At 38.0% G+C, this 11,727-nt stretch overlaps 2 protein-coding genes and 1 pseudogene across 3 annotated transcripts; 1 reads left to right on the top strand and 2 right to left on the bottom strand.

Moving 5' to 3' along the window:
• Window positions 1-439: 439 nt before the first annotated feature.
• On the top strand, window positions 440-4,358 carry LOC111465188. Of its 2 annotated transcripts, XM_023109506.1 has the most exons (5): window positions 451-591; window positions 686-883; window positions 2,162-2,329; window positions 2,414-2,701; window positions 3,507-4,358. In XM_023109506.1, exons 3-5 carry the CDS (start codon window positions 2,186-2,188, stop codon window positions 4,152-4,154), a joined length of 1,080 nt encoding a protein of 359 aa, XP_022965274.1. In that variant the 5' UTR covers window positions 451-591; window positions 686-883; window positions 2,162-2,185; the 3' UTR covers window positions 4,155-4,358. The 2 variants fall into 2 exon arrangements, with proteins under 2 accessions (XP_022965273.1, XP_022965274.1); XM_023109505.1 differs by lacking the exon at window positions 686-883 and having other exon boundaries at window positions 440-591.
• A 1,862-nt stretch (window positions 4,359-6,220) lies between these two features.
• LOC111465201 (replication protein A 70 kDa DNA-binding subunit A-like) lies at window positions 6,221-9,452 on the bottom strand. The gene is given in 3 exon segments (XM_023109522.1): window positions 6,221-7,047; window positions 7,049-8,731; window positions 8,952-9,452. Coding segments are annotated over 3 exon segments (2,496 nt in total). The 5' UTR covers window positions 9,248-9,452; the 3' UTR covers window positions 6,221-6,530.
• Window positions 9,453-10,633: 1,181 nt separating this feature from the next.
• LOC111465244 overlaps window positions 10,634-11,727 on the bottom strand; it is an 8,210-nt pseudogene continuing 7,116 nt past the window's right edge.

The raw sequence follows: 11,727 nt of genomic DNA on the forward strand, positions 1-11,727 counted from the left end.
TTTAAAAAAAAAAAAAAAAAAAAAAGAAAAAAAAAAGTTCAAGGGTAAATTTGTAATTTAATGCATTGGTTATCGACGTCAAAGAATCTCCGCCCCACAAATTGTGGACAAAATGCAATTTTTGTGAATATTCAAAAGAGTAAATGACAATATAATTACACGTGTCATATTTTGCGATTTTTAGCTTAATTATATAAATACTTTTGAAATTATATATTTGGTATAAAATACTCAACTAAAAATCTAAAATTAAAAAAAAAAATTGTTTTTAAAAATAACCACAAATTTTAATTTTAAAATATTTAAAAATGACAAAATTTGAGATAAAATTGAGAGTTTGGGTTGGCATAAGATTTAATTCCAATATAGAAAATTTCCAACGCTAAAACGGCGTCGTACGGTACCCATTGGTCGAACAATTATTGGAAAATGCCAATTTGATGGAGTGGTTGGCTACAGGCGGCTATTCTAGAACAGAGAAAAATTCGTCCAAGTTCGTGTTTGTGGCGACCACACGTCTGAACTTGCTCCTTCTCTCTTCTTCGCTGCGATTTTCCGGCGTCTATCACTCGAAGAGACTCACTTTCTTCGGTATTTTATCGCATTTCGAACGCTTCGGGGTTTTTTTTTTCTTGATTTTTCCATGTTTTTCGATGTTAATTTTGTAGTTTCTTCATTTTTCAAGCTGAAGGAAAATCCAATTTGTAGGGCTTCGTATGATCTTCCAAATTCTCCTGCTTATGAAATTTCAGTGTGTGTTTTTTATGTCATCACCATGATTGTCTTGAAATTTTGTACGAATTACTCTCTCGTTGCGGGAGCATGATGTGATTGATTTTACGGCTGAAGAAACTCGTCGGCTTTCTTCTTGTTCGTGCCGACGGTACATGCTATTGAGTTGTTTAGATCTTATTTTCTGTGGTTGGTTAGTTATTTGAAAGGTTTAATTGGAGCATAAGGTTTTCAAAATCTTCTATCATCCAGGAGTTTGTTTGCGCGGAGTTCCTTGCTTGGTTGTAAGCTATAGATTATTTATTAGCCACCATTTATGGTTGTCAATTTCTCTTTGACTTTGTCCTTTTTTCTGGACTCTGGTTGTCGAAGATTGACGTGACGGAGAATTGTCTTTATGATGTGTTTTTCTGTTTGAACGAGTTTGATTCAGCACTGGCCACGTGAAGGTGGGTGTACGTCGAAATTGAAAACCATGTAATTCTAATATCTAATGTATGAGGAAGAACAAACTACCTTTTGTTGGCCTTTTGGAATTGGGGCGTGTGAAATAAGTAGCGACTTGGGGAAATAGGATCAAACTACAAAGTAAGGGGAAGTTTAGTATGTATGTGTGAGATCCCACATCGATTCGGGAGGGGAACAAAACATTCTGTATAAGGGTGTGAGAACCTCTCCCTAGTTGACAACATTTTCAAAACCTTGAGGGGAAGTCCGAAAGGGAAAGCCCAAAGAGGACAATATCTGCTAGGGGTGGGTAGACACAAGGCGGTGTGCCAGCAAGGACGTTGTCCCCTAAGGGGGGATGGATTGGGGGGTCTCACATTGATTGAAAAAGGGAACGAGTGCCCGCGAGGACGCTGGGCTCTGAAAGGGGGGAGAGTGGGGGTGGACATAAGGTGGTGTGCTAGTAAGGACGCTGGCCCCTAAGGGAGGATGGATTGGAGGGTCTCATGTCAATTGAAGAAGGGAACGAGTGGGGAGGGTGGATTGTTAGATTCCACACCGATTAGGGAGAGAGAACGAAGCATTCTTTAAGGATTTTAAAAACGTTGAGGGAAAGCCCAAAGTGGATAATATCTGCTAGTTGTGGGTTTTGACTTAAAAAAACTTTGAGGGGGAGCCCAAAGAGGACAATATGTACTAGTAGTGGCCTTGGGCCGTTACGAGACGATTTCGTGTGAGATTAGTTAGGGTTCATGTAAGATAGCTCATATACACATTGTATAAAAACAAAATGAAATTGAAGAGAAGCTATGATATGAATGAACTGATATATTTGCATTGTTATCTCTTATAAAGTTCCCTTGTACTTTGCTTTTGCCCTACGTGTCTTAAAACATGGAAGTTGATAATTATTTAACCTAGAGTGGATCTTGACCTTTCTACTTTCTGTTCCCTTCTGTTTCTTATCTCCGTATGCTTGCAGGAAAACTCTTACTGAGAAGCAGTAATGGACTTTATATTCAGAGGAATGAATGATAAGTCATCCGAGTGCTACTCTAATAATGAAATGGACATTCAGAGATGCCCTTTCCTCAGGAATATCAATAAACCAACCTGCTTTTCCTTCTCCACCATGAATTTCACCTTCCCGGTAACTTCCTTATCTGCTATCCCCTACACATTTACAGTGGCAGATCCATTTTAGAAAAGTCGTTATATCGTTTTGTATTTTCAGGTTCGGGGAGCGAAAGGGCCAATTTTTGAGGATGGTCCTAATTTTGACACAGCGTTTAAGCTCTTTCATGGTAAAGATGGGGTTGTTCCACTATCTGAGAAATCCAGCTTTGAGACCTTATTGCCAGAACCAGAGACTGCTCCTCATTTCAACCCCCTGGCAGCAAAAGCTGCAACCATCAGTCTGTCGGCTTTCGGACCGGGAGGGCCATTCAGCTTTGGGAGCTTCTCTGAGAAATGGAAGAAACAAAAGTCTGAGGCTTCCAACAAGAAAGATCATTCGTCACAGGTAGATTCGCATTCTCGTTAAGCTTTAAACTTGATACACAAAGTTGGATCATCTGTAGTACTTTTTGTAAGGGGTAGCTACTTCAATGGAGACTGAACTTCATAGTTAATACAATTTGCTTACAAAAATTTGATTTTCGTTACGTCTGTTGCACGGGGCGGGGCATAGCTTTGGACATGAAAAAAGGGCAAGAATTTGACATGCATAGAAATCTTGAATCTAGCCTGGTTATGAAGGAAATCTAGAAAATATGGGACTTAGAACTTGTGATAATATCGCATGTGGGTGGGAGATAGTCTGATTCTATAATGTTTGGAAGACTTTTACCCTATATCGATGAATATTTTCGTTTGTTATCCTTAAAATGGTAAAAGTTTACAATAATTTAATGTAAATTTTCTCATTAAACAAAAAGATTTCTTAGTCAACTAGTAATTTGGGTGTCATTTTTCATTCACAAATCTAGACTTTAAAGCGTTCTCATCTTGCCTTTTTTGATCCTTCTGTCTTTTTTTCATTTATTCAAGATTGGTTTTATATTATAAAAAGATAATAATAATAAAAGAAGAAGATGAAAATGCTTATAAAATCCTTATTTTATTTTCATTTCTTGCAAACAGTTCAAACAACATTGTTTAATCAAGTCCATGTCAGATCTTTCTTGAAACAACGCAACTTCAAGATCATTTCTATATTTTCAATTTGAATTGTAGTTGTTCGCTCGATTAAAGTTGGGAAGGCTTTTGCTCATGGGCCTTCTGCTTCCTGTATTCATTTCATATTCTGTTTCTTGAATGTTTTCCAGAAAAAAGGAGGTTCATCGAAGCACGAGGCTCTGGGAAGTGAGTGGCTGGAAACAGGGAACTGCCCAATTGCCAAGTCTTTTAGAGCTGTTAGCGGAGTCCTCCCTCTTGTTGCAACAGCTTTTCAGCCACCCCCTGGTATGAAGCTTAAGTGCCCGCCTGCTATAGTCGCTGCCCGAGCTGCCCTTGCTCGTACAGCATTCGTGAAAAATCTGCGTCCTCAACCGCTTCCTTCAAAAATGCTCGTCATTGCGGCCTTAGGCATGGCAGCAAACGTTCCTCTTGGTATATGGAGGGAGCACACTAAGAAGTTTTCATTTTCATGGTTTGTGGCAATTCATGCAGCTGTACCCTTCATTGGCATGCTTCGGAAATGTGTCTTGATGCCAAAGACAGCCATGGCAATGACCATTGCAGCTTCTATACTAGGGCAGGTTATTGGTTCGAGGGCTGAACGTATGCGACTGAAAGCTATTGCCGAGAAGGGGAAGGCAACGACAGTTATACCAACGCTAGATACTACTCCAAGCTATGAGTTAACCCAGGTTGATGCCATTGTAGGTGGTCGTTGTGGTGTTGAAAGAAGGGTGTTCGATCCTCTCCAGAAGAATGGTAGGCAGACGTCAACCCCAGCAAATGTATGCTCTTAAGGCGACTTTGTATAAATACAAGCATATTACAAAATAATGAAGTGCCATCGATATCGGTTATGGGACTCGGCCTGTTGTGAAATGTAGATCTAATTGATATTCAACCTTTTGGGATGGCTGGTTATCATATAATGTTATGCATTATGCTTTTGATTAGCGACTCTTTAGCTAAATATAAATAAATAAATAAATCCTTCTTGATGACTAGCTGAATGTTATCTCGGTTCATGGGGTGTACACAGCTCAAGTCCTGTTGCATTCTAGGGAGTACAGAGTCGCTGCATGATGCCGATTATGGAACGGACCGTTATTAGAATGCATTATGATCTGACGAAAAGATCTTGGTAATAGCTCTTTCAATATTGGTATTTCTATGATCGAGTATAAATTGAATTTTTTTTCCAAAAAAAAAAAAGAAAAAAAAAAAAGAAAAAAACTTTAGAAGCTAAACGATACTAGGTGATTAAATTTAATTATATATGTAACAACCCAAGTCTCTCGTTAGCCAATATTATTCGCTTTGATCAGTTACTTATCGCCGTCAACATCTGTTGGGAGAGGTTTCTAAGGTTTCTTAGACTATCATAAAGAATGTTTCGTTCTCCTCTCTGGAGGGAAGGGGGTTTCGGGGTTTCGTTCCCCTCCCTGAAGATGAGGTTTCCCTTATAAAGAAGGTTTCTCCACACCCTTATAAAGAAGGTTTCGTTCTCTTCTTGGGGGGTTCTACACCCTTATAAAGAAGTTTCTACTATAAGAATGTTTCGCTCCACTCTCCCTCTTTGGGACCTTATAAAGAATGTTTCATTTCACTCTCCCCTCTCTGAGGAGGTTTCTACACCCTTGTACAGAAAAAGAAATGAGGTTTTTACACCTTATAAAAAACATAGGTTTCTACACCCTTATAAAGAGACTCTATAGGTTTCTACACCCTTATAAAGAGGGGAGACTTCTACACCCTTATAACGAGGGGAGGTTTCTACATCCTTATAAATAAAAAGAAGGGATGTTTCTACATCCTTATAAAGAAAAAGAAGGGAGGTTTCTGCACCCTTATAAAGAGGTATCTACATCCTTATAAAGAAAAAGAAGGGAGGTTTCTACACCCTTCTAAAGAAAAAGGGAGGTTTCTACACCTAGGAAAAATAAGGGAGGTTTCTACACCCTTATAAGAAAAATAAGGGAGGTTTCTACCCCCTTATAAGAAAAAGAAGGGACATTTCTACACCCTTATAAAGAAAAAGAAGGGACGTTTCTACACCCTTATAAAGAAAAAGAAGGGACGTTTCTACACCTTTCTACACCCTTATAAAGAATATTTCGTTCCACTTTGGGGAGGTTTCTACACCCTTATAAAGAATGTTTAGAGAACATAAGTTTCTGCACCCTTATAAAGAATGTTTAAAGAACATAAGTTTCTGCACCCTTATAAAAATGTTTAAAGAACATAAGTTTCTGCACCCTTATAAGAATGTTTAAAGAACATAAGTTTATCCACCCTTATAAAGAATGTTTAAAGAACATAAGTTTCTGCACCCTTGAACATAAGTTTCTGCACCCTTATAAAGAATGTTTAAAGAACATAAGTTTCTACACCCTTATAAAGAATGTTTAAAGAACATAAGTTTCTGCACCTTTATAAACAATATTTAAAGAACATAAGTTTCTACACCCTTATAATCTACACCCTTATAAAGAATGTTTAAAGAACATAAGTTTCTGCACCTTTATAAACAATATTTAAAGAACATAAGTTTCTACACCCTTATAAAGAATGTTTAAAGAACATAAGTTTCTACACTCTTATAAAGAATGTTTTGTTCCATTCTCCTCTCTTTAGAAGAGGTTTCTACACCCTTATAAAGAATTTTTACACCCTTAAAGAATGTTTCGTTCCCCCGTTCCCCTCTCTGGAGAGAGGATTCGATTTCCAGACCCTTATACAAAATGTTCTGTTCTCCTCTCCGACAAATGTAGGGGAAGAACTTTGATAAGCAAATGGCTTGACAAAAGATGGCTCAGCATAAAGTAAACAACTGTTCATGAATTAAGCTCTTGATAAAAAACTGTAAAGCAAACAAGAAAACCTTTCCCAAACTACTATTATTTGATCAAAGAATGAAATACACTGCGACTAAACTATATACCATAGGGAAACTGAGACAAATTTACATAAAAAAGAAAACTAAAATAGTGTTACAAAGATAACTTATCAAAATATAAACGCAGCCATCAACACAAGGGAACTATGCTTACAGATTATCTTAAGATCCAAAACACAGTTTCCAAGCAAAAGCTGTACAAGAAAACAACATCTCTTCTAATGAAAGGAAAAAAAAAAAGAAGGGCTTTCAGAGAATTTATAAACTTCCCTGAGCATCACCTAGCTGTGAAGCCACTGTTACCATAAGCTGGAGGGAAAGTGGCCAAACCAGGGCAATCCCTAGCCCAGTGCCCGGTTTGATGGCATTTGAAGCATTCACCAGAGTCACGACCAGACGAGCCTGAAACTCGATTTAAGTACATCCCTCCTCCAACGGATGGCGCAGGGCTGCTGATGATACTCGGACAGTTCATTGAGCTGTGACCCAATCCCCCACAGCTGTTGCAGTACGTGCGCGAGTTATGCAGTGTGGATGGAGTAGGCCTACAACTGTTGTGATGGTCCCCATACTGAACACCTCGGTTCGGTGTACCATATTCTCTGCTAACATCGGTACTATTTCGAATGGGTGACACGAACTGTCCACCACCTATATTCTCCGATCTGGGGCGAAAAACTCCAGGATTCTGTATGGTGTTCCCTGCCCTGAACTTTTCCATCAAGTCTAGAAGAAACCTGGACTCGGTCAAAAAGTTAATGCTTTCTGCTTTCATGACCGTTGATTTCACTCTGTTCATCACTAAAAGTCTCTTCCTTTACTTTCAACTTCATAATAAATTTTGTAAAAAGAACTTTACGGATGATTTCTGCAAATTTTTCATCATCTTGTTCTTCGTATTTCAAATAGTACAATCTTTTTGCAGGTATGCCCATGATCTCCTCACCGCCTTCTTGAAATGCTGTCACCCAAGTTAAGCCAGTATGATCCTGTATTTGCAGCTGCAATATGTACCTGTAGTCACATTCGTCGACAGACTGATCACACCGGTCGCATCTCCATTTTCCATCTCCGTTATTTGTAACCTTTTTGCTGCATTGACGATCCCCGATCATGATAGGACATGCTGTGTAACAGAAATTATCAACCTTAATGAATGAAACAGTTGCACTAACAGTGATCCAATCTGGCTTCTCAGAGGTTCCTAACCTCTCATCTTTTATTTGAGATATGGTCTGACGGGCATCTGTCCTACCCACGGTAGCAACTTCCCTGGATATGGAGACAGAAGGAGTGCTCCTTCCTTCCTTTTCGAACCACCCTCTTAATGTACGAGCCTCGGGGAAATCTGGCTCTACGAAAAGCTGACTTGTTGAAATGGTTCCCACCGCCTTCCCATTGAAGTTGCTCACTCTACCAGATTTCACAGCCAAAACTGGGAACAACCCCGAGTCGCACATGTTTTGCAATTTTTGCCCTTCTGCTTGACAAAAGTTTCCCCAAAGAGTCAATTCAACACTTCGGCCAGACATATCTTTCAACTGAAGGGATCTCTTCTGAGTCTCAGTACCATTTTTTCTCATGAGAGACGTTGCAGGATTAATGGAAGAAACAACACCAATTACATCTACAACACTGTTGCTGTCCATGCCCTCAATCTCACTAATGTGATGGAAATGAAACTGCTGATGGGGGATTGATTGGTCATCCTCAAAGCAAGGTTGGATTGTTGATGTGTTTTCAAGAAATATTTCAAAGTCATTATTGAGATGGTTATAGTTCTTCTGTGCAGGTTTCAAGCTTCCTTTAGAAATGAAGTATACGTTACCCGATTCAATCTGGTTGTAAAACTGATCAGCTACCATATCGAAGCATGTTGCTCGTATTTCTCCACCGTATGCATCAAGTAGATCAAATGAAAACACTTTCCCATCTCCACGAGGATTATTGTAGTCTCTAAGTTCTCCTTTCGAAGTAACTCGAGCCTTTATTGTCCACCTTCCTTGGTAAGGGTTCAGAGCAGTAATAGGCATTATCCTTGGGGGAGCTTCATTTTTTGCTACCGGTCCTCCCCTATTACTGTACATTGAAGGTGGCTGCTGATGTATTGGCTGAGGAGGGGCATAAGCATAAGCATTTAGAGGTGACCTGGGAATATCCGATCCATTGTTGTGGTATGCCATCTTCTGATCACCATATGACCCAGTTACAGGAGATGAACCATTAAACCTTGTTCCAGAATTAGGAGTATTAAAATGAAATCCCACATGCGGTACTTGTGATTGATTCACTTTAGGCTGTTCAAAAGACGCACCAGATACATTCACATTACCAACTATTCCGCTGCCGGATGAAGCCCCCACAGAGGATTGAGGGTTTCCACTAAATGCGGCTGATACTGATCTTGTTGCTGGAACAGGCTCGCCAATAAAGTCACACATTTCCTTTATCACATCCAACTCAATGACGATTATAATTCTGTGATTGAATTTAACAATTCATAAAGAGCATGTAGAATAATATCCAGATTGACCTAAAGTATATTGTATGGTTGGTTGAGTTCATCCATCATCTAATTGCCTCGTTTGATTTAGAAACTTAAAAGGGAAATGTGGATATTCTTCAAAATAGAATGCACTCAATTAGTTCACGGAAATCAAATATCAAAATTCATGATTCAGTTCATAGAAAGACTTACAGGCGTTCTTGAACGGGATTACAAACATACTGCCGCAATTGAACGATGGAACCTTTCTGTAACTTCCCGGACTTAACCAATCCATTGAGCTGAGTGCCCAGCATTCCTTGCTGGTAATGAGTTCCATCAGAAAGCAACAATCTGTACCTCTCGCTGCCCGATTGTTGCGTAGTGTTAACAAATTTTAAGTCAATTACTTGTACAACCGGCTGGAACGTCTCTTCCGACGATTCTCGCTTGCATATCACCATCACTGCTCCTTCCGTCAGCTTAAAAGGCGCCATTGATGCTGCCATTTCAAGAACACCTAACGAAGACTTTAATTCATTCTCTAAAAATGAAACTTCAATCGGAGATATTGGAATTGAATCCGAAAATGATGAACCGAATGGAAGATAATTGGGGGAGAACGAGGGGGGATCAGTTACAGAAAGTTATAGCCCTAAGAAGAAAGTGGGGAAGCGCCATGGATTTGCGACGGAAACTGCGAAATCTGTTGCGGCAGAGGACATGGCCTTTTATAGTATTTCCAATTGAATATTCCATCAGCTTCCTAGATACGCATCTCGAGAGTGATTCCACGTCCCACGTGCTCAACTTCCAACGTCTTCATTAAAAACTAAAACTTAAAACTTTTTAAGGATAAAATTAATTTAATCTTTATCCATGGTGACTTTGATTAAGTTCCTAGTTCTTATTATATAATCATGATGACATGTTTTATCTGTAGATTATGGTTCACGAGCTAGTGTACAGGTAAACATCCAAGTAAATGAGGGAAACATGAATGAATCGAGATCAAATCTAAATAAAAATTAGCAATAGGATATGAGATTATGATTAGAAAGACTTAAAAAATGGATAGTTATTACCTATACCGATAAAATGCACATTCCTTTTAATTAGATGATTTGATAATACTGAATAATAGTTATAAGACATTACGATTTAGTTATTATATGCAAAAATATAGGTAGCAAAGGTGAAAAGAAACTCTGAAGAGTAAGTTAATAGAATGAGTTATGTTTAAAAAATACTTTTGGTTCATGAGATTTGGTTTATGCAACAACTTGATATTGTCTGAGCTTTCTCTTTTAAGCTTCCTCTCAAGATTTTTAAAACACGCATACTAAAGAGAAGTTTCTGCACCCTTATAAACAATGTTTCATTCTCCTTCTCAACCGATGTAGGATCTCACAATCCACCCTCCTTAGGGTCCAGCGTCCTCACTGACACTCGTTCCCTTCTCCAATTGATGTGGGACCCCCAATCCGCGCCCCTTTGGGACTCATCGTCCTTGTGACACACTACCTCATGTCTACCCCTTTTGGGGCTCAACTTCTTTACTGACACATCGCCTAGTGTTTGATTCTAATAATATTTGTAACAGTCTAAGCCAACACTAATAGATATTGTCCTCTTTGAGTTTTCCCTTTCGGGTTCCCCTCAAAGTCTTTAAAATGCATCTGTTAAGAAGAGATTTTCATACCCTTATAAATAATGTTTCGTTCTCCTCCACAATTGATGTGGGATCTCACACTTTGAATTTGTGTACTTTAAATGTTCTATTGATTTCATTCTTATCCGTTTATGAGTATAGCTACGAGATTTTTCGGATTAACGAATGGCGTCTTGTTCAACTTATCTACTTCTACAGTGACTAAGTCGCAAACAATCCGATATAAGCCAAACAGAAAACACTGAATACAACAGATTGAAGCAAATTACACTAATCTGCCTGTACTTTGTCTTTGGTCACTGAATCTTCAGGACATTTCTCAACTCTCAAACAGCAAATAACCAATTAACCATCTGTTTGTGAACATTCTAAGAGTTACAGAGATGAGAAGTTATGAAGTCCCAAAACTACTAATGCACATAACAATTGGGCCCTTCCTGAAGTTTTTCTTATAGCTATGCCTACACATAATTTGAGTATAATGGTCAATATAACACTTACATTCTTCCAGTTTCTGAGAGAATCCTTTCAATCTCTTCAAGCAGGCGTTCCTTTTCATCTGCCAAGTCCTCATTCTGCTTTTGAAGATCCTCTATCTGCTTAGTCTGCTCAGAATCCTTCCTGTATGTAATATCAAGAACATGGTCCTTAAAACCTTTACAGTTCAGAGAAATCAAAAGCAAGAGATGAGATCAATGGAAGCCAGAATGAATCTGGCAAATGTTGTAGAAGTCAGAACCACCGGAGAGAATTTCAACAGTTAGCATTCCTTTCAGCAAACGGAATGTCATCATGATATATATAGAGCTTTTTTTTAACAGTTATAATATAATCAGAGCTCAGTCTTCAACAGGACTTGCGAAAATCACATTACCACATAATTGAAAGAAAACTAGTGATAAAACTTCAACAAAAATAAGAAATTTCAGCTACGTATAAATATATGTTTTTAGTATGGTCTTGAACTGTCAGCGGAAGTCATTTATTATGGAAGATTTTATCCTCCCAATTTAGACAATAACGACGAGTTATTATCTTAAAACGTGAGATCTTTATTGGGCTTGGAAAAGCAGTACAAATCAAAACATGATTAAAATTTCATACTAATAATTGTAATCTCAATTCTAAACTTTCATTTATAACTCCTTTTACTTAATTTCATTTAAAATTAAGTTAGGATCACTTGTATAAAACTATTCTTCTCTCAAATTCCTATGTAGTAAAAAAAAAAAAAAAAAAAAAAAAAAAAAAAAAAAAAAAAAAAAAAAAAAAAAAAAAAAAAAAAAAAAAAAAAAAAAAAAAAAAAAAAAAAAAAAA

This window comes from Cucurbita maxima, unplaced genomic scaffold (genome assembly GCF_002738345.1).
Source record: "Cucurbita maxima cultivar Rimu unplaced genomic scaffold, Cmax_1.0 Cma_Scf00028, whole genome shotgun sequence".
In the NCBI taxonomy this organism is placed as follows: domain Eukaryota; kingdom Viridiplantae; phylum Streptophyta; class Magnoliopsida; order Cucurbitales; family Cucurbitaceae; genus Cucurbita; species Cucurbita maxima.